The sequence below is a fragment of the Haliotis rubra genome, unplaced genomic scaffold (genome assembly GCF_003918875.1).
Source record: "Haliotis rubra isolate DU_JTF1 unplaced genomic scaffold, ASM391887v1 Scf140, whole genome shotgun sequence".
NCBI classification, from domain to species: Eukaryota; Metazoa; Mollusca; class Gastropoda; order Lepetellida; family Haliotidae; genus Haliotis; species Haliotis rubra.
The window spans coordinates 714,127-740,902 of record NW_025765337.1 but is presented as its reverse complement, the minus strand read 5'-3'; the positions used below and the strand labels follow the sequence as shown (position 1 = coordinate 740,902).

The window sequence follows — 26,776 nt, the reverse complement described above, 5'->3', positions numbered from 1 at the left end:
TAGTTTACCTTCCTTCTGAAGGCTATATATTGCAGCTCCCCTCGTTTAGTGTTAAGAAAACTCATATATACACTTGACAGTTTTACTCCAAGCAGACACATTCCATTATATATCTTGAATTAAATTGTCAGAATATATGTTTGAAGTGTTGTTGCTTTCAGTTATTGATTCTACTCCAACCAGTCGGCCATGTTTGTACCTGCTGTTTAAACACACATTCTCCAGATGATACAGTCGTGCTCACTCGGTTGCACCTCAAACTTTCTAAATATTGACATATCAGAAAAACAACATTCCAGGACATTCCTTCAAGCATGGGCTTAGCGTATTTATCATTTTTAGCTAATGATGGTATGTGATAAGTAGCTTCCTGTTGAAAGAAAAAGGATATTTTGAAATGAAAACCATTCATGACAACAGCAGCTTGCTGTGCAGTGCATCAATCTGCGTCACCTCATGGTATTATCTATGGGGCAGGTCTGCAGAAACTGGGGACCTGCATGGCCACATTGTTTCTTAATTGTCACTTTTCAGGAAAGATTGAAAATGAGGGTCTATTGGCACAAGCTGAAAGCAAGAGCTGTCTGCTCCCTCATCTGTAGATGAAAAACATGCATGCCGATGTCGTCTTTCATGGGTGGGCACAACATGGGACTGTGTCTGTGTTTCCTTCCTGTATGGGTACAGTGTATGATAATGTGACATCCGTCCTGGATGGGTACAGTGTGTGACTGTGTTGTTCCTGTATTGGTACAGTGTATGTACAGTGTATGATAATGTGACATCCCGTCCTGGATGGGTACAGTGTGTGACTGTGTTGTTCCTGGATGGGTACAGTGTGGATGGGTACAGATATGATGTGACATCCGTCCTGGATGGGTACAGTGTGTGACTGTGTTGTTCCTGGTATTGGTACAGTGTGTCCTTCCTGATGGGTACAGTGTGTGACTATGTTGTTCCTGGATGGGTACAGTGTGTGACTGCATGTTTACAGTGTGTGATAATGTTCCTTCCTGTATGGGTACAGTGTGTGACTGTGTTGTTCCTGGATGGGTACAGTGTGTGTGTGTTCCTGCATGTTGTTCCTGTATCCTGGTACAGTGTGTGACTGTGTGTCCTTCCTGGATGTTGGTACAGTGTGTGACTGTGTTGTTCCTGGATGGGTACACTGTGTGTTGTTCCTGGATGGGTGTTCCTGGATGGGTACAGTGTGTGACTGTGTGTGACTGTGTGTCCTTCCTGGATGGGTACAGTGTGTGACTGTGTTGTTCCTGTATTGGTACAGTGTGTGACTGTGTGTCCTTCCTGGATGGGTACAGTGTGTGACTGTGTTCTTCCTGGATGGGTACAGTGTGTGACTGTGTTGTTCCTGGATGGGTACAGTGTGTGACTGTGTTGTTCCTGGATGGGTACAGTGTGTGACTGCATGTTGTTCCTGGATGGGTACAGTGTGTGACTGTGTTGTTCCTGGATGGGTACACTGTGTGTGGATGGGTACAGTGTGTGACTATGTTGTTCCTGGATGGGTACAGTGTGTTGTTGTTCCTGGATGGGTACAGTGTGTGACTGCATGTTGTTCCTGGATGGGTACAGTGTGTGACTGCATGTTGTTCCTGGATGGGTACAGTGTGTGACTGCATGTTGTTCCTGGATGGGTACAGTGTGTGACTGCATGTTGTTCCTGGATGGGTACAGTGTGTGACTGCATGTTGTTCCTGGATGGGAATGTAGCAGGGCGTGGAGTCATCCCACAGATGACATCCTTACCTTGTCAGCTTGCTGACGGGGTTAACCTCTTTGGTCATGTGGACAAGGCGTCCGACTTCGGATTAGAAGGTCCGTGGTTCGAATCCCAGCACGGGACTCGGAAATGTTATGGCCGCTACAGGAACACTGTGTGACATTGTGTATGGGTACAGTGTGTGACTTTGTTGTTCCTGGATGGATACAGTGTGTGACTTTGTTGTTCCTGGATGGGAACACTGTGTGACATTGTGTATGGATACAGTGTGTGACTTTGTTGTTCCTGGATGGGAATACTGTGTGACATTGTGTATGGATACAGTGTGTGACTTTGTTGTTCCTGGATGGGAATACTGTGTACAGTGTGTGACAGTGTGTGACTGTGTGTTCCCTGGATGGGTGACAGTGTGTGACTTTGTGTCCTTCATTCTCTGATGGTTATTTTATTTGATTGTGGGTCCGTTGTTCTTGTCTGTCCCGAAGGGGGTACTGTGTCTGGCCCTGAAGGGGTACAGTGTGTGACTGTGTCTGTCCCTGAAGGGGTACAGTGTGTGACTGTGTCTGTCCCTGAAGGGGTACAGTGTGTGACTGTGTCTGTCCCTGAAGGGGTACAGTGTGTGACTGTGTCTGGCCCTGAAGGGGTACAGTGTGTGACTGTTTGCCTGTTGTTCTTAGTTTGGTACAGTGTGTGACTGTGTGACCATCACTCCTTCAAGACATTGATCAGTGGTCATCCTTGCAACTGTAATCTGTAATTGGCAAATTCACTTGATTGTTTCCTTGACACAGCAACAGTAAACACCTATAGATTTAATAGAGAGGAGTGTTTCCTATATTGTCAACATCTGAAGTAACAAGAGAAGACCTTTGCAATGACTGCCTATGTGTGTAGTGAGCACTGTCATGCCAAGACATCATGAATCATGTCAGTTGGTTGATAGCTGTAAATATACAGTAAAGTCGTGTTTGTCATGATCTGTATGGATGAGTGTCACAGTTATCTTTCATCTTTTGCTGAGGTATGCTGGTGGGAGGTTTCAGTAATACAGTTATTCTGCCAGGTCTCCAAACTGCAACTAACTTCTGCGTAGACAAAAAGTCTAGAGAAAAGCCTGCCCCACATATTTGATGGTTTTCATTTTGCAGAAGTCTTGAAACGGTTTGCCTTGATTCATGACTACCAGATTAGGTTTAGGTGTTGTCAGAATTCCCTGTTGTGTCTTCTTGATTAGACATCAAGGAACTGCTGTCTCCACAGTACTGAGGCAATAATTGCTCTATCCTGCCTTATTGTCACCTAACAAATATCGAGAGAAAAAATGACATAGTTTGATCTAAATCTCAATTTATCAGTCTCATAGTAAGATTAAATGTTGGAATTCTGGATGTATCCAACCCTGCTTGGTGATGATCTGTGTCTGCTGGGAATGTGTGGGATAATAATAGCAGATTAATCACTAGGGGCGGAATTTGTCCTAATTTCAACTCACAGCTACTTTAGCCAGATCAATAACAGCTTGTAATTGCTGCATGAGGGAGATAGTCCTTCTGTGTAAATCACTCCTCTGTCATAGGGGGAACCTGCTGGTGGAGGTCAGTCCACATGGCCACAACTATTCTGTGTTACTTTTATGATGAGAGAAAACTGTTCATGAATCAGTGTTAGTGGCACCTGCAGTCTGTAAAAGTGTCTGTAATTATTGTGTGACAAATTCATGGCTGCTGAATAAGGAGAGAAAACCTTACATCCTTCAAATGATAGTTTACGCAGTGATCATTACATTTTATTGGACCTGCCTGTAATACACGGACCCTGGGACACAAAACCTGCATCCCCCAATACTGTAATGATCAATAACTTACGATAAGATGTATAAAGAATGTTTCTGTAGAAGAGCTAAGTATGGGCAGGTCATTGCACTGGGGTATGGGTTACAAGAACATAGCAAGTGCATGGATCCAGGATTGTAAGAATCATTTGCACAATACAACAATTTTCCAGAACTCCAGTGCGCACAAGATATATGAAACATTCGCTTCGTCCAGACGGACACACAAGATCATTCATTGTAACCCACAACACATCTGTGACTTTACTAACATTGTATCCCACAACACATCTATGACTTTACTAACATTGTAACCCACAACACATCTGTGACTTTACTAACATTGTAACCCACAACACATGTGTGACTTTACTAACATTGTAACCCACAACACATGTGTGACTTTACTAACATTGTAACCCACAACACATGTGTGACTTTACTAACATTGTAACCCACAACACATCTGTGACTTTACTAACATTGTAACCCACAACACATCTATGACTTTACTAACATTGTAACCCACAACACATCTATGACTTTACTAACATTGTAACCCACAACACATCTGTGACTTTACTGACAGTTTGGTTGTTTCTTTAAGAGCTGTTACTTGCATCATTTCATCCATCAATTCATATGGTCAATGATCCATTCCCGGCTCTAAAGAAATGATCACAACATACAGTTGTCTACACCGTTACTTCACAGGACCCTCGTATTGCCTGCAAGGACCCAGTTTAAAACTAATAACTGGGGGTGCCCTGGCCCCCTATCATATGTTTGTGAGTGGATGTAAGACCCTGACTGTTATTTGGCTGGTAGGGTGTTTCAGCAGCAACATGGTGTTTGTATCTGCACAACAGAGTGGGAGTGGTTTGATCAGTTTATGACATTTATAGTGTGAGTAAAATTTTCAAAAACTTTCATGGTAGATATGTGGAGGACATTTCTGAATTTCACACAATAGTAAAAACATGACATCCAGGGCTATTCACTATTTTCACATTTGTTGTTGAACAATTGACTTGACTTTGCATGTGTTTATGATGGGTGCTTCCACTGGGGCAGGGTACGCTCACTGTGACGGTTTCATAGTGGTTTATTAACACATGCTCATGATGTAGTTGTTATTGTCCAGTCTGTTGTCCTTGTGGACGACATTCTTTGTGGGCTTGCATGAAAGAGGTGTTCTTGCTCTGATTCACTTGCTGAAAGATTGTCACTATACAAATATTTAGAGCCAGTACTTGAACACCTCCCCGGACTAACCCCTGTACTGGTGATGCCCAGTGATCTTGTGACCAGTCTCCATCCAGGAACCTCAGGCCTAGTGATGCCCAGTGATCTTGTGACCAGTCTCCATCCAGGAACCTCAGGCCTAGTGATGCCCAGTGATCTTGTGACCAGTCTCCATCCAGGAACCTCTGGCCTGGTGATGCCCAGTGATCTTGTGACCAGTCTCCATCCCGGAACCTCAGACCTGGTGATGCCCAGTGATCTTGTGACCAGTCTCCATCCAGGAACCTCAGGCCTGGTGATGCCCAGTGATCTTGTGACCAGTCTCCATCCCGGAACCTCAGACCTGGTGATGCCCAGTGATCTTGTGACCAGTCTCCATCCCGGAACCTCGGACCTGGTGATGCCCAGTGATCTTGTGACCAGTCTCCATCCCGGAACCTCAGACCTGGTGATGCCCAGTGATCTTGTGACCAGTTTCCATCCCGGAACCTCAGACCTGGTGATGCCCAGTGATCTTGTGACCAGTCTCCATCCGGACCTCAGACCTGGTTATGCCCAGTGATCTTGTGACCAGTCTCCATCCCGGAACCTCTGGCCTGGTGATGCCCAGTGATCTTGTGACCAGTCTCCATCCCGGAACCTCAGACCTGGTGATGCCCAGTGATCTTGTGACCAGTCTCCATCCAGGAACCTCGGACCTGGTCATGCCCAGTGATCTTGTGACCAGTCTCCATCCAGGAACCTCAGACCTGGTGATGCCCAGTGATCTTGTGACCAGTTTCCATCCCAGAACCTCAGACCTGGTGATGCCCAGTGATCTTGTGACCAGTCTCCATCCAGGAACCTCTGGCCTCAGGTGATGCCCAGTGATCTTGTGACCAGTCTCCATCCCGGAACCTCAGACCTGGTGATGCCCAGTGATCTTGTGACCAGTCTCCATCCCAGAACCTCGGACCGGGTCATGCCCAGTGATCTTGTGACCAGTCTCCATCCAGGAACCTCTGGCCCTGGTGATGCCCAGTGATCTTGTGACCAGTCTCCATCCCAGAACCTCAGACCTGGTGATGCCCAGTGATCTTGTGACCAGTCTCCATCCAGGAACCTCTGGCCTGGTGATGCCCAGTGATCTTGTGACCAGTCTCCATCCCAGAACCTCAGACCTGGTGATGCCCAGTGATCTTGTGACCAGTCTCCATCCAGGAACCTCAGACCTACTGAAGTACTATGTAGCCTAGAATGAATTCAGTATCAGTGATGTTTCTAGAAGACTTGCATCAAATGTCCAAGTCAAAATAGGTTGTGATATTGATGAAACTTTAGGTTACCAATTTAAATACATGAAAGGTCACTCTGCAGCATACAAAAAAACAGCATAAAAAAATATCGCTCCCTTGTTACTTGTTCTCCCAGATTTCAACAAAAATAACCAGTTGAATATTTTATGATTTTCAATGAATACAAATTAGTGTTTATGAGACTTGTTACTTCCTGAGTCATGTTTATGGATTTTTCTTGATTTTTATGGTATTTCCATCATGGTTGGATGGACGTGGCAGTAAAGTTTCATAGGCTGCCAGTTTTCTGAGAGGAATGGTATTTAATGACGGAATCTGTTGATTGGCTGATGAATCAGACTGAAGAGAGAACCAGTGGGAGTCGTATTGAATAATTATGTTGTACATCATCCCACGGAGACGAGGCTGCTGGAAGACACATGTCCTCAGCACATTCAGCTGAAATAACACCATCATTACTCGCAGGGAGAGACTTGGTGTATTTAACTGGCACTCAATCAAATTACAGGAAAGATTTGTGATGGGTACTGAGATGATTACACAATGCCATTTAGAAAGTGGTCAAATGTAACGTATGTTATATTTGGGATTACACTTCTTAGTAAAGTACAGATTCTAGTACTTTTTTGGTTGAGTCCTATCCGGGATTCGCATCCACACCCTCAGAGTCAAACACCTAATCACCAGCACACAAAGTCAGCTGCCTAACCCGCTGAGCCACTGCGACTTCCACCGAGATGATTGTTAACACAAGAGAATTGCAGTCAGGTCATGGAGTTGGGTAGTGAGGTGGGTGTTGACTTGTGAAACCCTCTATCTCTGTGTTGCCCTAACTTGTATTACTGTGAAATCCCCCCGGACACAGGGAAACCCTCTTTCTGTGCCTACATCTCTGTGTTGTCCTAACTTGTATTACTGTGAAATCCCCCTGGACACAGGGAAACCCTCTTTCTGTGCCTACATCTCTGTGTTGTCCTAACTTGTATTACTGTGAAATCCTCCAGACACAGGGAAACCCTCTTTCTGTGCCTACATCTCTGTGTTGCCCTAACTTGTATTACTGTGAAATCCCCCATGGACACAGGGAAACCCTCTTTCTGTGCCTACATCTCTGTGTTGCCCTAACTTGTATTACTGTGAAATCCCCCAGACACAGGGAAACCCTCTTTCTGTGCCTACATCTCTGTGTTGCCCTAACTTGTATTACTGTGAAATCCCCAGACACAGGGAAACCCTCTTTCTGTGCCTACATCTCTGTGTTGCCCTAACTTGTATTACTGTGAAATCCCCTGGACACAGGGAAACCCTCTTTCTGTGCCTACATCTCTGTGTTGTCCTAACTTGTATTACTGTGAAATCCCCCTGGACACAGGGAAACCCTCTTTCTGTGCCTACATCTCTGTGTTGCCCTAACTTGTATTACTGTGAAATCCCCCTGGACACAGGGAAACCCTCTTTCTGTGCCTACATCTCTGTGTTGCCCTAACTTGTATTACTGTGAAATCCCCTGGACACAGGAAACCCTCTTTCTGTGCCTACATCTCTGTGTTGCCCTAACTTGTATTACTGTGAAATCCCCCCAGACACAGGGAAACCCTCTTTCTGTGCCTACATCTCTGTGTTGTCCTAACTTGTATTACTGTGAAATCCCCCTGGACACAGGGAAACCCTCTTTCTGTGCCTACATCTCTGTGTTGCCCTAACTTGTATTACTGTGAAATCCCCCTGGACACAGGGAAACCCTCTTTCTGTGCCTACATCTCTGTGTTGCCCTAACTTGTATTACTGTGAAATCCCCCCAGACACAGGGAAACCCTCTTTCTGTGCCTACATCTCTGTGTTGAAATCCCCCTAACTTGTATTACTGTGAAATCCCCCTGGACACAGGGAAACCCTCTTTCTGTGCCTACATCTCTGTGTTGCCCTAACTTGTATTACTGTGAAATCCCCCCGGACACAGGGAAACCCTCTTTCTGTGCCTACATCTCTGTGTTGCCCTAACTTGTATTACTGTGAAATCCCCCAGACACAGGGAAACCCTCTTTCTGTGCCTACATCTCTGTGTTGTCCTAACTTGTATTACTGTGAAATCCCCCTGGACACAGGGAAACCCTCTTTCTGTGCCTACATCTCTGTGTTGCCCTAACTTGTATTACTGTGAAATCCCCCCGGACACAGGGAAACCCTCTTTCTGTGCCTACATCTCTGTGTTGCCCTAACTTGTATTACTGTGAAATCCCCAGACACAGGGAAACCCTCTTTCTGTGCCTACATCTCTGTGTTGCCCTAACTTGTATTACTGTGAAATCCCCAGGACACAGGGAAACCCTCTTTCTGTGCCTACATCTCTGTGTTGCCCTAACTTGTATTACTGTGAAATCCCCCCGGACACAGGGAAACCCTCTTTCTGTGCCTACATCTCTGTGTTGCCTTGTATTACTAACCCTCTTTCTGTGCCTACATCTCTGTGTTGCCCTAACTTGTATTACTGTGAAATCCCCCGGACACAGGGAAACCCTCTTTCTGTGCCTACATCTCTGTGTTGCCCTAACTTGTATTACTGTGAAATCCCCCCAGACACAGGGAAACCCTCTTTCTGTGCCTACATCTCTGTGTTGCCCTAACTTGTATTAACGGTTTTTACTGTTCCCACTTCATGTGAGGTTGTAATAATTAGACAAACATTTTTTGCAAAATTCTTCAGTTGAATCAAATATTCTTAGTTGTTTCACGTCAGCCTGATTAGATAAATAGAATGAGCAATGTATGTATAAGAGTTTCATAGAGAAAGGAAAACATGCTGTGAGTAAGAGATACAATGTAGAACATGTCTCTATCCCTCCAGCTCCTATAGGGATGGGAAGCAGGACTCTTGTTCAAGGTAAGAATGTAATCAGAATTGCATCAGATATTCTAGTGCAGACTACCCATGTGACCTGTAAATGTTGTATTTTATTTTTTTCACAGACTTACTTGATAATATTTGTAAGACAAGCTTACTTTGAAATAGCTGGAGTATAAATGTGTACATCATGCAAGAACAGTTAGGTGAAATGAAAGTGTCAAAAAAGTCTTAATCTGTGTTGAGCAAAAGCAGGATTTAAGATAAAACTAACTGAAAAATAATTGAAGTGGCATCCATAATGATGCAATTCCATCCTGGCGGGAGATTATTTGGTAACCAAATCTGTTTTATCACACAAAACATGCCTCCGTGGGTTTAAAGAGATTCACAGATGCAGAAGAAACAAAGAAGGTGTATGCTACTCAGGAGGATGAACCTCTAGCTTCATTTGGCAACACAACTGTAATTCATATGAATTCTCTTTAAAGATGGTGCAACGCAATATAGATACCGGGAATAGATGGATCTGGTCTTTGAATGTGTCCCTAATTGTCTTGATGTAACATGGATAGATCTGGTGCCTGTTGTCTTGATGTAACATGGGTAGATCTGGTCCCTGTCGTCTTGATGTAACATGGATAGATCTGGTCCCTGAATGTGTCCCTGTCGTCTTGATGTAACATGGATAGATCTGGTTCCTGTTGTCTTGATGTAATATGGGTAGATCTGGTCCCTGTCGTCTTGATGTAACATGGGTAGATATGGTCCCTGTTGCCTTGATGTAACATGGATGAACCTGGTCCCTGTTGACTTGATGTAACATTGTTGGATCTGGTCCCTGTTGCCTTGATGTAACATGGGTGGATCTGGTCCCTGAATGTGTCCCTGTTGCCTTGATGTAACATGGGTGGGTCTGGTCCCTGTTGCCTTGATGTCACATGGATGAATCTGGTCCCTGTTGACTTGATGTAACATGGGTGGATCTGGTCCCTGAATGTGTCCCTGCTGCCTTGATGTAACATTGATGGATCTGGTCCCTGTTGCCTTGATGTAACATGGGTGGATCTGGTCCCTGAATGTGTCCCTGTTGCCTTCATGTAACATGGGTGGGTCTAGTCCCTGTTGTCTTGATGTAACATGGATAAATCTGGTCCCTGAATGTGTCCCTGTTGCCTTGATGTAACATGGGTAGATCTGGTCCCTGTTGCCTTGATGTAACATGGATGAATCTGGTCCCTCTTGACTTGATGTAACATGGGTGGATCTGGTCCCTGTTGCCTTGATGTAACATGGGTGGATCTGGTCCCTGAATGTGTCCCTGTTGCCTTGATGTAACATGGGTAGATCTGGTTCCTGTTGCCTTGATGTAACATGGATGAATCTGGTCCCTGTTGACTTGATGTAACATGGGTGGATCTGGTCCCTGAATGTGTCCCTGTTGCCTTGATGTAACATGGGTGGGTCTGGTCCCTGTCGTCTTGATGTAACATGGATAGATCTGGTCCCTGAATGTGTCCCTGTTGCCTTGATGTAACATGGGTGGGTCTGGTCCCTGTCTTGATGTAACATGGATGAATCTGGTCCCTGAATGTGTCCCTGTCGTCTTGATGTAACATGGATAGATCTGATCCCTGAATGTGTCCCTGTTGCCTTGATGTAACATGGGTGGGTCTGGTCCCTGTCGTCTTGATGTAACATGGATAGATCTGGTCCCTGAATGTGTCCCTGTTGACTTGATGTAACTTGGGTGGGTCTGGTCCCTGTCGTCTTGATGTAACATGGATAGATCTGGTCCCTGAATGTGTCCCTGTCGTCTTGATGTAACATTGGTGGGTCTGGTCCCTGTCGTCTTGATGTAACATGGGTGGATCTGGTCCCTGTTGCCTTGATGTAACATGGGTGGGTCTGGTCCCTGTCGTCTTGATGTAACATGGATAGATCTGGTCCCTGTCGCCTTGATGTGACATGGGTAGATCTGTTCCCTGCTGCCTTGATATAACATGGGTGTGGGTGGATCTGGTCCCTGTTGCCTTGATGTAACATGGATAGATCTGGTCCCTGAATGTGTCCCTGTTGCCTTGATGTAACATGGGTGGATTTGGTCCCTGTTGCCTTGATGTAACATGGATGAATCTGGTCCCTGTTGCCTTGATGTGACATGGGTAGATCTGTTCCCTGCTGCCTTGATGTAACATGGGTGGATCTGGTCCCTGTTGCCTTGATGTAACATGGGTGGATCTGGTCCCTGTCGTCTTGATGTAACATAGGTGGATCTTGTCCCTATCGTCTTGATGTAACATGGATGAATCTGGTCCCTGAATGTGTCCCTGTTGCCTTGATGTAACATGGGTGGATCTGGTCCCTGTCGTCTTGATGTAACATGGATAGATCTGGTCCCTGAATGTGTCCCTATCGTCTTGATGTAACATGGGTAGATCTGGTCCCTGTTGCCTTGATGTAACATGGGTGGATCTGGTCCCTGTTGTCTTGATGTAACATGGATAGATCTGGTCCCTGTTGTCTTGATGTAACATGGATAGATCTGGTCCCTGAATGTGTCCCTGTTGCCTTGATGTAACATGGGTGGATCTGGTCCCTGTCGTCTTGATGTAACATGGATGAATCTGGTCCCTGTTGCCTTGATGTGACATGGGTAGATCTGTTCCCTGCTGCCTTGATGTAACATGGGTGGATCTGGTCCCTGTCGTCTTGATGTAACATGGGTGGATCTGGTCCCTGTCGTCTTGATGTAACATGGATAGATCTGGTCCCTGAATGTGTCCCTATGGTCTTGATGTAACATGGGTGGATCTGGTCCCTGTTGCCTTGATGTAACATGGGTGGGTCTGGCCGTTGTTGCCTTGATGTAACATGGGTGGATCTGGTCCCTGTTGCCTTGATGTAACATGGATGAATCTGGTCCCTGTCGCCTTGATGTGACATTGGTAGATCTGTTCCCTGCTGCCTTGATATAACATGGGTGTGGGTGGATCTGGTCCCTGTTGCCTTGATGTAACATGGATAGATCTGGTCCCTGTTGCCTTGATGTAACATGGGTGGATCTGGTCCCTGTTGCCTTGATGTAACATGGGTGGGTCTGGTCCCTGTCGTCTTGATGTAACATGGATAGATCTGGTCCCTGTTGCCTTGATGTAACATGGGTGGATCTGGTCCCTGTCGTCTTGATGTAACATAGGTGGATCTTGTCCCTATCGTCTTGATGTAACATGGATGAATCTGGTCCCTGAATGTGTCCCTGTTGCCTTGATGTAACATGGGTGGATCTGGTCCCTGTCGTCTTGATGTAACATGGATAGATCTGGTCCCTGAATGTGTCCCTATCGTCTTGATGTAACATGGGTAGATCTGGTCCCTGTTGCCTTGATGTAACATGGATAGATCTGTTCCCTGTTGTCTTGATGTAACATGGATAGATCTGTTCCCTGTTGTCTTGATGTAACATGGATAGATCTGGTCCCTGAATGTGTCCCTATCGTCTTGATGTAACATGGGTGGATCTGGTCCCTGTTGTCTTGATGTAACATGGATAGATCTGTTCCCTGTTGTCTTGATGTAACATGGATAGATCTGGTCCCTGAATGTGTCCCTGTTGCCTTGATGTAACATGGGTGGATTTGGTCCCTGTTGCCTTGATGTAACATGGATGAATCTGGTCCCTGTTGCCTTGATGTGACATGGGTAGATCTGTTCCCTGCTGCCTTGATGTAACATGGGTGGATCTGGTCCCTGTCGTCTTGATGTAACATGGGTGGATCTGGTCCCTGTCGTCTTGATGTAACATGGATAGATCTGGTCCCTGAATGTGTCCCTGTTGCCTCGATGTAACATGGGTGGATTTGGTCCCTGTTGCCTTGATGTGACATGGGTGGATCTGGTCCCTGTTGCCTTGATGTAACATGGATGAATCGGGTCCCTGAATGTGTCCCTGTTTCCTTGATGTAACATGGGTGGATCTGGTCCCTGTCGTCTTGATGTAACATGGATAGATCTGGTCCCTGAATGTGTCCCTATCGTCTTGATGTAACATGGGTAGATCTGGTCCCTGTTGCCTTGATGTAACATGGGTGGATCTGGTCCCTGTTGTCTTGATGTAACATGGATAGATCTGTTCCCTGTTGTCTTGATGTAACATTGTTGGATCTGGTCCCTGAATGTGTCCCTGTTGCCTTGATGTAACATGGGTGGATCTGGTCCCTGTCGTCTTGATGTAACATGGATGAATCTGGTCCCTGTTGCCTTGATGTGACATGGGTAGATCTGTTCCCTGCTGCCTTGATGTAACATGGGTGGATCTGGTCCCTGTCGTCTTGATGTAACATGGGTGGATCTGGTCCCTGTTGTCTTGATGTAACATGGATAGATCTGGTCCCTGAATGTGTCCCTGTTGCCTTGATGTAACATGGGTGGATTTGGTCCCTGTTGCCTTGATGTGACATGGGTGGATCTGGTCCCTGTTGCCTTGATGTAACATGGGTGGATCTGGTCCCTGTTGCCTTGATGTAACATGGGTGGATCTGGTCCCTTTGCCTTGATGTAAAATTGTTGGATCTGGTCCCTGTTGCCTTGATGTAACATGGGTGGATCTGGTCCCTGTCGTCTTGATGTAACATGGATAGATCTGGTCCCTGAATGTGTCCCTATCGTCTTGATGTAACATGGGTAGATCTGGTCCCTGTTGCCTTGATGTAACATGGGTGGGTCTGGCCCCTGTTGCCTTGATGTAACATGGGTGGATCTGGTCCCTGTTGCCTTGATGTAACATGGATCAATCTGGTCCCTATCGCCTTGATGTGACATGGGTAGATCTGTTCCCTGCTGCCTTGATATAACATGGATGGATCTGGTCCCTGTTGCCTTGATGTAACATGGATGAGTCTGGTCCCTGTTGCCTTGATGTAACATGGGTAGATCTGTTCCCTGCTGCCTTGATGTAACATGGGTGGATCTGGTCCCTGTCGTCTTGATGTAACATGGGTGGATCTGATCCCTGTTGTCTTGATGTAACATGGATAGATCTGGTCCCTGAATGTGTCCCTGTTGCCTTGATGTAATATGGGTGGATTTGGTCCCTGTTGCCTTGATGTGACATGGGTGGATCTGGTCCCTGTTGCCTTGATGTAACATGGGTGGATCTGGTCCCTGTTGCCTTGATGTAACATGGGTGGATCTGGTCCCTTTTGCCTTGATGTAACATGGATAGATCTTATCCCTGTTGCCTTGATGTAACATGGGTGGATCTGGTCCCTGTCGTCTTGATGTAACATGGATAGATCTGGTCCCTGAATGTGTCCCTATCGTCTTGATGTAACATGGGTGGATCTGGTCCCTGTTGCCTTGATGTAACATGGGTGGGTCTGGCCCCTGTTGCCTTGATGTAACATGGGTGGATGTGGTCCCTGTTGCCTTGATGTAACATGGATGAATCTGGTCCCTGTCGCCTTGATGTGACATTGGTAGATCTGTTCCCTGCTGCCTTGATATAACATGGGTGTGGGTAGATCTGGTCCCTGTTGCCTTGATGTAACATGGATGAATCTGGTCCCTGTCGCCTTGATGTGACTTGGGTAGATCTGTTCCCTGCTGCCTTGATGTAACATGGGTGGATCTGGTCCCTATCGTCTTGATGTAACATGGATGGGTCTGGTCCCTGTTGCCTTGATGTGACATGGTTGGATCTGGTCCCTGTTGCCTTGATAGGTGGATGGATGTTGATGGATCTGGTCTCTGCTGCCTACATGTAACATTGGTAGATCTGGTCCCTGTTGCCTTGATGTGACATGGGTAGATCTGTTCCCTGAATGTGTCCCTGTTGCCTTGATGTGACATGGGTAGATCTGTTCCCTGCTGCCTTGATATAACATGGATGGGTCTGGTCCCCGCTGCCTTGATGTAACATGGGTAGATCGGGTCCCTGTTGCCTGGATGTAACATGGGTGGATCTGGTCCCTGAATGTGTCCCTGTTGCCTTGATGTGACATGGGTAGATCTGTTCCCTGCTGCCTTGATATAACATGGATGGGTCTGGTCCCCGCTGCCTTGATGTAACATGGATGAATCTGGTCCCTGTTGCCTTGATGTGACATGGGTAGATCTGTTCCCTGAATGTGTCCCTGTTGCCTTGGTGTGACATGGGTAGATCTGTTCCCTGCTGCCTTGATATAACATGGATGGGTCTGGTCCCCACTGCCTTGATGTAACATGGATGAATCTGGTCCCTGTTGCCTTGTTGTGACATGGGTAGATCTGTTCCCTGCTGCCTTGATATAACATGGATGGGTCTGGTCCCTGTTGCCTTGATGTAACATGGATGAATCTGGTCCCTGTCGCCTTGATGTGACATGGGTAGATCTGTTCCCTGCTGCCTTGATGTAACATGGGTGGATCTGGTCCCTATCGTCTTGATGTAACATGGATGGGTCTGGTCCCTGTTGCCTTGATGTGACATGGGTGGATCTGGTCCCTGTTGCCTTGATGGGTGGATGGATGTTGATGGATCTGGTCCCTGCTGCCTTGATATAACATGGGTAGATCTGGTCCCTGAATGTGTCCCTGTTGCCTTGATGTGACATGGGTAGATCTGTTCCCTGCTGCCTTGATATAACATGGATGGGTCTGGTCCCCGCTGCCTTGATGTAACATGGGTAGATCGGGTCCCTGTTGCCTTGATGTAACATAGGTAGATCTGGTCCCTGAATGTGTCCCTGTTGCCTTGATGTGACATGGGTAGATCTGTTCCCTGCTGCCTTGATATAACATGGATGGGTCTGGTCCCCGCTGCCTTGATGTAACATGGGTAGATCGGGTCCCTGTTGCCTGGATGTAACATGGGTAGATCTGTTCCCTGAATGTGTCCCTGTTGCCTTGATGTGACATGGGTAGATCTGTTCCCTGCTGCCTTGATATAACATGGATGGGTCTGGTCCCCGCTGCCTTGATGTAACATGGATGAATCTGGTCCCTGTTGCCTTGATGTGACATGGGTAGATCTGTTCCCTGCTGCCTTGATGTAACATGGATGGGTCTGGTCCCCGCTGCCTTGATGTAACATTGTTGGGTCTGGTCCCTGAACGGAAATATATTCCGTACCCATATATTTAAACCTTTTGCGTATCTAACATTTTTCAATGCATAATTGGTACGCTACAATTATTTTTCAATGGGTATTTGGAAATTTTCTATGCGTATTTTGCCCAGATATGCAGCTTATCTGTGCCTCTGAGTATGAAAATGGTTTCCTCAGGGAAACCATCTGTTTTGTTGACAGTGAATCTCATCAATCACCTGGAGCCGTGGCTGCTAACACCCACACACACACAGTCTTTCCTTGTGTTCCAAAATCCCTCCTATCTCACACAATGCTTATATTTCTCCTTTTCCAGTCATATCAAGCTGATAGTGTTTTTGAGGGGAAAGTTGTGTCTTTGACAGGCAGTGAGAAGAGCTCCCCGTTGATGCCTGGCGGTGATGCCTGGCGGTGACAACAATTTTCTATCTGGTACATGCTTTCAGAAGAGCTGTCTATCCTAAACAGCCACTCTTCTCACAGCCTGTCCTCAGACTTGCTGTGGGACTGACTGAGATAAGAGCTGTCTGTTTGGGACAGACTTGAAGAAGAGCTGGTTGTCTGGTTGGGACAGACTTGAAGAAGAGCTGGTTGTCTGGTTGGGACAGACTTGAAGAAGAGCTGGTTGTCTGGTTGGGACAGACTTGAAGAAGAGCTGGTTGTCTGGTTGGGACAGACTTGAAGAAGAGCTGGTTGTCTGGTTGGGACAGACTTGAAGAAGAGCTGGTTGGTGGTGTGTCAGACCTGGTCACAGTAACAGGACTCACGTCTGCCTCAATGAAGTTCCAAGTGTAGTGAGGGCTAATCTGTTGGGACAACAGGGTGAATGTTTAGGTACCCGTGCTGCCAGCTGGCTTGTTGTCAAGGTTTGATGTCTGACTGTTATAGTGGATATGGTCTCTGGAGCCTCTGACTGTGTGGAGACAATGCCTGCATGTTACAAGAAGTCATTGTGGGCTCATGACTTTCACTCGGGACACAAGCTTGTATTCATACTTACAAGAACTGAGCTGGTTCTTTTTTTTTTCAGAATAAGGGTGTAGTGAAGGACCATGCCCTGGTCAAACCATACTGTAGTGCAGCACCATGCCCTGATGTTTGGGACATAAAATGACACATGTGAAGTTTCTTTTTTTGTTTAGTATATTACCACAGTGATATTAAGAATAACAGGCAAATCCATTGTTCCTGTTACATTGAATAGTTTTCTCCTGTGTTTAAAGTTTAGTTTCTCCACAGAATGTAGCTGTATGTGATGAATGTCTACAATGAAGTGTGAAGAGATATGGTTTACATTGATGTTGACATTTGGGCCTCAGAGACAGGTTATGTGTTCCTTGGGTTTACGTAAATGTCACCGGTACAATCAGCGAATAATGAATCCAGGGTCAGTTGGAAACAGTTTGATAGACTGACATAAATGTTGTGTACAAATTCCTCCATTGTTGATCTTGTTGATATGTGTTGTACTCAAATAATGAGGCTTTTATGACAGTTTTTAGTGAATGATTGTATGGCCAAAACATTGACAATGTGATCCTCACTCACATACTCACTAACCCATTCACTCAATCTCCCAACCCACTCACTCACTCACTCACTCATTCAACAACCAATCCCCCTGCCAACCCACTGACTTGCTGCATCCAAGATACTGTTGTTTGTACACCTAGAGTACCCTCACAGTTCTTTCTCATCTGCAGGTGGTGGATGTCTCTGAGATTTTGGCTAGCAGTGTCGCCGCCGTGTTGACATGGGGGATGTTGCAGGAGGGGTGTGTGGCCCTGGCACCAGCTCCACATCATGCCGCCCTCAACTGCACCCTGTGGAGCGTCTGTGTGTGACACTCAAGCCGCCGCCCTTCCCTGGGTGGCTCAACCAATCAGAGGTGGAGACATATAAGCGTGACTGTTCCAGCTGGCAGACATACGAAGGTGAGCAGCTGTACCCAAGTCAGGCAATACCACCCACTTATATGTCAGGCAGTACCACCCACTTATATGTCAGGCAGTACCAACCACTTATATGTCAGGCAGTACCACCCACTTATATGTCAGGCAATACCACCCACATATGTCAGGCAGTACCACCCACTTATATGTCAGGCAGTACCAACCACTTATATGTCAGGCAGTACCAACCACTTATATGTCAGGCACTACTAACCACGTATATGTCAGGCAGTACCACCCACTTATATCATATATATGTCAGGAAGTACCACCCACTTATATGTCAGGCAGTACCAACCACTTATATGTCAAGCAGTACCACCCACTTATATGTCAGGCAGTACCACCCACTTATATCATATATATGTCAGGTAGTACCACCCACTTATATGTCAGGCAGTACCACCCACTTATATCATATATATGTCAGGTAGTACCAACCACTTATATGTCAGGCAATACCACCCACTTATTATATGTCAGGCAGTACCACCCATTTATATGTCAGGCAGTACCACCCACTTATATCATATATATGTCAGGTAGTACCACCCACTTATATGTCAGGCAATACCACCCACTTATATGTCAGGCAGTACTACCCATTTATATGTCAGGCAGTACCACCCACTTATATGTGAAAGAGTACCACCCACTTATATGTCAGGCAGTACCACCCACTTATATCATATATGTCTGGCAGTACCACCCACTGATATGTCTGGCAGTACCACCCACTTATATGTCTGGCAGTACCACCCATTTATATGTCAGGCAGTACCACCCACTTGTATGTCAGGCAGTACCACCCACATATATGTCAGGCAATACCACCCATTTATATGTCAGGTAATACCACCCACTTATGTGAAATAGGGTAGGTAGTTGGGTGGATTGGTATGTTTGTGTGGGGAGGTGGAGGGAGGATGGTCGGTAAAATACTACGAAATGATTTGCGAGAACCTCTAAATTGCACAATAGCTGCCATATGGATTTAGTGTTATTGTCAGTCCCAAACATGCCTGCATCATCATGTGAGCACATCTAGATGATGTCATTTGTTGTTTGTTTGTATGCTTGGACTGCTTGCCCACAGTAAGACTTGTAGTGACTTCAGACATTTTGTCTGCATCTGTACAGCTGATGTTTCATTGTAAGGTTTATGGCAAATGTGTAATGTGTTAGGTTTGTGAAGATAGCATACATGGAACTGAATCAGCCCTGATAATAACCTAGAAATTCTACAAAATTTTACACTGTGGTGCAAGGCAGTCGTCTGTGCTACAGAAACATACAATCTTCGTATTAAATACAATCAAGAGAGAAGAATATTTATCTAAATAATCTTACCTCCTCATAAACAAATAAGTACTCTTTGTGGAAAAGAAATTATTTCTCAGTCTTTAACAACAGTCATCCAGAAACAGTTTCTATGATATGTTGTTATATTTACAATATTTTGTAAATATTAGTTAAATTTCTTGTATGTACATCATTACCACACTTTAGTTCAATTCTAATATTGTTAACATTTATGCAATTATTAGCAGTTAAAATGCATCACAGGAATGTATCTGTGTGTTTTGTATTTATTGTATTTTACAATTTCGTGTAGAGTATTGCCAGTGTGTCTTCATGGAATCTTGTGCTATAAATATCTAATGTTATCTTCTCCAGTGACACCCCCACCACCCAACCAATGTCAGTCCACCTTCCCCCCTGTGCACTGATGTGTACTACACATTCACAAACAATCTAGTGAAGACAGATGCCCACAGCTAAAACCATTAAGTCTGTAAAGAATGCATCAAGCAGGGATGGAGAAACATTAGAAATAACCCTACTGCGCTGGTGATGAACACTAGGTCTCTCATAATAACTGCATAAAGATGGGTATGTGGTCATGGAAGGTTTACTGTGTGTTTATGTCGTATTTGCGAGTTTACTGTGTGGGTATGTCGTCTTTGAGAGTTAACTGTGTGCGTATGTTGCCATGGAGAGTTAATTGTGTTGGTATGTCATCATGGAGGGTTTACTGTGTGGGTATGTCATCATGGATGGTTTACTGTGTGGGCATTTCGTCTTTGAGAGTTTACTGTGTGGGTAGGTTGCCTTTGCGAGTTTACTGTGTGGGTATGTCGTCATGGAGAGTAAACTCTGTGGGTATGTTGTCATGGAGAGTTTACTGTGTGGGTAGGTTGCCTTTGCGAGTTTACTGTGTGGGTATGTCGTCATGGAGAGTAAACTCTGTGGGTATGTTGTCATGGAGAGTTTACTGTGTGGGTATGTCGTCTTTGCGAGTTTACTGTGTGGGTATGTCGTCTTTGAGAGTTAACTGTGTGCGTATGTTGTCATGGAGAGTTAATTGTGTTGGTATGTCATCATGGAGGGTTTACTGTGTGGGTATGTCATCATGGATGGTTTACTGTGTGGGTATTTCGTCTTTGAGGGTTTACTGTGTGGGTATGTTGTCTTTGCGAGTTTACTGTGTGGGTATGTGGTCATGGAGAGTTTACTGTGTGGGTATGTTGTCTTTGCGAGTTTACTGTGTGGGTATGTCGTCTTTGAGAGTTAACTGTGTGCGTATGTTGCCATGGAGAGTTAATTGTCATCATGGAGAGTTTACTGTGTGGGTATGTGGTCATGGAGAGTTTACTGTGTGGGTATGTGGTCATGGAGAGTTTACTGTGTGGGTATGTGGTCATGGAGAGTTTACTGTGTGGGTATGTTGTCTTTGCGAGTTTACTGTGTGGGTATGTTGTCTTTGCGAGTTTACTGTGTGGGTATGTGGTCATGGAGAGTTAACTGTGGGTATGTGGTCATGGAGAGTTTGCTGTGTGGGTATGTGGTCATGGAGAGTTTACTGTGTGGGTATGTCGTCATGGAGAGTTTACTCTGTGGGTATGTGGTCATGGAGAGTTTACTGTGTGGGTATGTGGTCATGGACAGTTTACTGTGTGGGTATGTGGTCATGGAGAGTTTACTGTCGTGGGTATGTGTATGGTCATGGAGAGTTTACTGTGTGGGTATGTCGTCATGGAGAGTTTACTGTGTGGGTATGTGGTCATGGAGAGTTTACTGTGTGGGTATGTGGTCATGGACAGTTTACTGTGTGGGTATGTGGTCATGGACAGTTACTGTGTGGGTATGTGGTCATGGACAGTTTACTGTGTGGGTATGTGGTCATAGAGAGTTTACTGTGTGGGTATGTGGTCATGGAGAGTTTACTGTGTGGGTATGTGGTCATGGAGAGATTACTGTGTGGGTATGTGGTCATGGAGAGATTACTGTGTGGGTATGTGGTCATGGAGAGTTTACTGTGTGGGTATGTGGTCATGGAGAGTTTACTGTGTGGGTATGTGGTCATGGAGAGTTTACTGTGTGGGTATGTGGTCATGGAGAGTTTACTGCATTTAGGAGAATGGGTTGAGTATAGAGGTGAATTATGAGTTTATGTTTAGTTCATGAGTGGTGGGGTGCATTTATGAGCGTTTGGTAAGTGTAGGGTTGAGTTAATAATGGGTGATACCCATCACTTTCTTATCACTGCGCATAGCTGTAAAATTCTGACAACAATGACTACCAGTTCTATGTTTGCAACTGTAACGGGAACGGCTTTACGACACATGACCATGATGCTTTGTGTTGTGTTTTGTGTACTCAGAATCAAAGCCGTCCTGTTCCCAGTTGATGGATGCAGAGGAGCAATTAAAAAACAACAGATTTCTTAAATAAAGACAACATAAAAACAACATAAACAATAAACAAGTCTAACAAATTCCTGAGAAAAAAGATATACAAACACAGTCACTTAAAATATTTTACTAATACACTAACCTACTTTCTCCTAACCCAACCCTCTTAACTTCACATAAGCCACTCTCTTAAAATAGCGACCACCTCTGTGGTTTTGTGGTTAGAGCGTCCGCCCGGAGAGCGGAAGGTCGCGGGTTCGATCCCTGACCGCGTCATACCAAAAGACGTTAAAATATGGTACTTGTTGGTCCCTGCCTGGCGCTCGGCATTAATGGGTACAACAAGGACTGGTCAGCTCAGAGACAGTATAATGTGTCTGAGTGGGGTATTCATGCTTCACTGCAGCATGGTATATCAGTGGGCTAGCACTATAAAATCAGCTTAAGTGTGGGCTAGTACAAGCAGCCGTACATACACATACACACGCATGCAAGTCGTCATATGAGCGAAATATTCTCAAGCACGACGTAAAACCCAATTTCACCTGACCTCTTAACCCCCTGGATGCCACATGGACATATATGTCCTTCCCCTTCAACCCTCAATTTGAAGTCCAATAAAAATCAAAATATCCCACGCACACAAATACACTTCACCGTTTCGAATTCTGCGGGAAATTTCCTGTATCTTGATACCATCCACTATTATTTTAGACAAAGCTCTAGTGCTGAAAATGACCTTTCAAAATAGGCTTCATCGAAAATGTCGCCATTTTTGACACAGTACGAAATTGGGATTCACAGCGTTATTTGCTGTATGTTTTGAAATGTGAAAATCGGATAATTACTGGGAGTATGGAATTTAAAAAATAACATATTAATGAACACTGATATCACTTTTACATGAAATCGCTAATGATAATTCTGAAACGTTGCCAATGAATCTAGAATCGGTTGGGATGTTTTCGAAAATACACTTACACTAACGCCGTAGAGCGCTTTCCGCCATATTGGATAGTGTTTACAAAATCACATTTCGCGAAGGCCGGTATTGAGACGCCTATTACATCACGTATATTTCATATATAGCTTCGAAAAATGCATCACTGAATTCCCCATACATTTTAGAATCAAATTGCAACTGGTCTGTGTCACCAATACCAACTGTCCAGATAAAATGAGACGAAACATATTGGGTGTGAAAACGAACGCTGTGCTCGAAAGACTGCGCTGGCTCGAAATGTAAACAAAGACACATTCCGATTTTACACTGCGTAGCATTTTCTGAAATTTTCCAACATTCATCCGTCTATTCATTGCTTGCAATGGCTCATTACCTTTGGGATATGCAATGAAAGAGTATCGTAGTAAGAAATAGGAAATTATAAATAGATACAATGCAATGATTTGATAATTCATAAGAAATTGTCAAAGTTTCCGTGCAGCGTGACGCCATCACTGATGCAAAATCACGCAGAACGACAAGTGTAATTATCAGCATTTCTGGCTTCTTCTCTTACTTACAGTGAAAACGATAACAACATATAACAATACACGGATAGTCAGAATCATTCTGATTACTTACATCTCATATTTATGTACAAACGATCACTGAATCAATGAAAGGGTCCTCACAAAATCCTTTGTATCCTTGTCAGCAAAGCCGCCATTTTGAAAATAGGTCATCGGTAGTGATGTCATACGTCAACATTGTTGTACATATTAGGCAATTTCTTTGAGGTGAAGGTCGGTTGAACAAGAGTAAACACAATCGCCCAATCCTTCCGATTACACTGTCAGTATTATAATGTATATTTTGCGGATAGTTCAGATACTTTTTCATGAAACTGACTTCAGTATCTACATTTAGCCTTGTCCAATATCATATACGTGCATATAGGGTTTACAGTGTTTTATTCTTTGAAAGTTTTTGATTGTTTGAATCATATTTACATAAGAAATTGACACAATTAGTGCAGTACACCATATTCTAAACCTTTACACAAGTGTTAGAAGATCAAACGTAGCCACAACTGCAATTACCTTAGTTCCTATGATGTACAATATTCAATGCATTTGAACTAATATTGCAGTTTCACATGAACAGGTTAATGAACGGCGATTTGATTAAACCTTATAAGTAAAACTGATAATATTTAATGAAAATGATTTATGTATGTTATGAAATGTATATGCACACACATTTAAAGGAATTGTCTTGTTCATTACACATTTTTGTGTCGTTTTATAGAGAAAACAATGATGTATATTGATTGGCCAGGTGCGCGTTTGTCGGAAACGTTCTTTGATTCAATATCATTGTTTTTTCGATAATATAATCAATTCATATTCGATTTAAAAATATTGTGATGACAGGATATCAAACTGTAACTATATTCATACGAAAATTGTTTAAAAATATATAAACCATGTCATGTCTTAATTTGGACAAATCTTACATCCATATTCTAATATATAGTACGTACTAGATCCATATATAAAAAGCTATCTTTTTTGCATCTTCCATTGCATACTTATGAAGAGAAATAGCTACAATCATAAATAAAGAAAATTCTTATCCTAAACAAAATATTCGGGTGTTGTGAAATGTTATTTTTCATTTACATTAAATTGATGCCAAACAGGTGCGCATGTTGCTCATGATAAGATACACAGTCAAACTGTCTAATTGTTGATATATTCAGGACACTATTTAAATGGAAAAACCAGTCATTTTATGTTTTGTCTAAAGAGTGTTAATTCTGACAAAGAAGCCGAGACCTTTCACACAATTAATGGAAATTAGGTGAGATATATACTAATCAGCATACCAATGTCATCTTTTTCTGACGTCGCCATATGCATAAAACAAGCAATGACGTCAACTAAAATGTTGTATTATTTTCAGCAATTTCATTACATTTGAAGATATGGCTAGTACTCTGGTAATAACGATGCAAAATTAGTCAAAATACATCTACACAAACAGGAGAATATGGGAATCTAAGAACTAACTTATATATCGGATAGGGCCATCCAAATCGCTATTACGTGCTTTCACATGTAGTACGTTGTCATCTTTTCTTATAAATTGTGAAACTACCAAAGCGTATCCGCTCTTATTGGGGAACTTTGAATTGCAATAGTTTTGTTCACCGTGAACAAAAGATAACAAAAATATAGCGTCCGTATCCACAACAAATACTCTCCATGTGATCTGAGTTACACTGACTTAGTGTTAAGCATAATGGAGTTATGCCCCCTTATCATTATACTCATATGACCTCTCTGTCGTCGTTTGACGTGGTAGAAGAAAATCCATTTTTGACATTTATTGCGAGTCATTTTTAATGTTGAGCGTATAACGTTATGCATAAGCACATACATCCAATTCATTTACACTTATGTCGTTCAGATATCAGGCTGTATTTTCTTATCTCACACTTTCCGTAAAGATGCCAAAATAAAAAATTCGTAGCACAGTGCTTATATCGGTGCGCGATAAAAAGCGGAGAAATTTACTGTTTTTAACGCATAACAAAATTTGGACAACATTTAGCAAGGTCTTTTTCTCAAACCGCCGAGGAAGTTGCACTTATATTTATACCAATGGATAGGAAATTTAATATTCTACATTTCTGTGTAATTTTATAGCCGCACGTAGATCCAGGACCACGCAAGCGCAATTCTCGCACAACGTTCACTTTTCAAAGCGTATGAAAATGTGCGCCTGAAAAAAACTCGGCATCAAGGGGGTTAAAATAGCGCTACATCCTACCTACAGTCTACTGTTCCTACACAAGTCGACTAAATTCCTACTGCCTGGCATGTACCCTACCACTGAAATCCACCCGGCTGTTCCTACTAATACATTTACCCCAAAATACACAGTCTTACTCAATTTCTCTTAATTGGCCGAAAATAAACTAGAACCTAACGGGGAATGGAGTAGGGGCTCACTGTTCTGCACGGAACATCTTATTGCCCCATCACGGGACGTATTACTGTGGATCACCTCACCTCTGATCGGTCGCCGATCATACAGACACTGAACAATTCGTGTTACGCGCTTAAATACCCAGTAGCTGCCCTACGTCTTACATAACACCCGAGACACGATTGGCCAGCCAATCTGCCCACCACCAATTAGAATTGCTCATACCAAACAACCTAACTGCAAATGAAAATGGCGGCGAAGACAATTCGACCACCGAAGGAACAGAATCACAGTATGATACCCCAAACCACGCAGGAAATATATTTCCTTCACCAATGAAGAGTACAGTTCCTAAAGTAAGTTAAAGACCAACACCCGGAAGCAAAATGTCTAGATCTGCACAAGACGTAAACACGTGCTCCCTGTTACACAACAATATGAAAGACAACTCTGACCATTTATAACTTTCAGCCAAGTTAAGGCGCTAATAGCGTGTTCGTAAGTAGTCAAAGTTTACAATCAGCAACTGAAACTGCTGACCGAGCGATGTGTTTTGACACATTCATTGAGTCCCATAATTATATGAAATAATCCAATCTACATGAACTCTCCCAGTGTCCCACAGATGGTTGATATCCCACAAGGCTACACGAGTGGCAGAACACTGAGTCTGTCACTAGGGGTGAGTCTGGTTTGTAGCTGTGAGTTTGTGACTGTAGGGGTGAGTTTGTGCCTGTAGGGTGAGTCTGGATGTACGGGTGAGTTTGTTACTGTAGGGTGAGTCTGGATGTAAGGTGAGTTTGTTACTGTAGGGTGAATCTGGATGTAGGGGTGAGTTTGTGACTGGAGGGTGAGTCTTGATGTAGGGGATGAGTTTGGGACTGTAGAGTGAGTCTTGATGTAGGGGTGAGTGTAACTGTAGGGTAACTGTAGGGATGTATGGGTGAGTTTGTTACTGTAGGGGTGAGTCTGGATGTAGGGGTGAGTTTGTTACTGTAGGGTGAGTCTTGTACATGTGAGTTTGGATGTACAGGTGAGTTTGTGTCTGTAGGGTGAGTCTTGATGTACGGGTGAGTTTGTGACTAGGGTGATTCTGGATGTACGGGTGAGTTTGGGACTATAGGATGATTCTGGATGTATGGGTGAGTTTG

The 26,776-nt window shown here is 44.1% G+C and overlaps 2 protein-coding genes across 4 annotated transcripts in view; both read left to right on the top strand.

Annotated features, from left to right (window-relative positions):
* The window catches only part of LOC124268837, a 67,716-nt gene that overhangs the window by 5,224 nt on the left and 35,716 nt on the right, over nucleotides 1–26,776 (top strand). For all 3 annotated transcript variants that reach the window (XM_046703856.1, XM_046703855.1, XM_046703854.1), the window contains exon 2: nucleotides 17,745–17,975. In XM_046703856.1, coding sequence (XP_046559812.1) covers nucleotides 17,795–17,975 — 181 coding nt within the window. In that variant the 5' untranslated portion in view covers nucleotides 17,745–17,794. The remainder of the gene's footprint in view (nucleotides 1–17,744; nucleotides 17,976–26,776) is intronic.
* LOC124268875 (probable GPI-anchored adhesin-like protein PGA18) lies at nucleotides 4,861–5,379 on the top strand. Its single transcript, XM_046703902.1, has one exon. It carries the CDS (start codon nucleotides 4,861–4,863, stop codon nucleotides 5,377–5,379), a length of 519 nt encoding a protein of 172 aa, XP_046559858.1.

Coding starts and splice junctions, on each gene's coding strand:
- LOC124268875 (XM_046703902.1), top strand. CDS start 4,861: ATGCCCAGTGATCTTGTGACCAGTCTCCATCCAGGAACCTCAGGCCTA.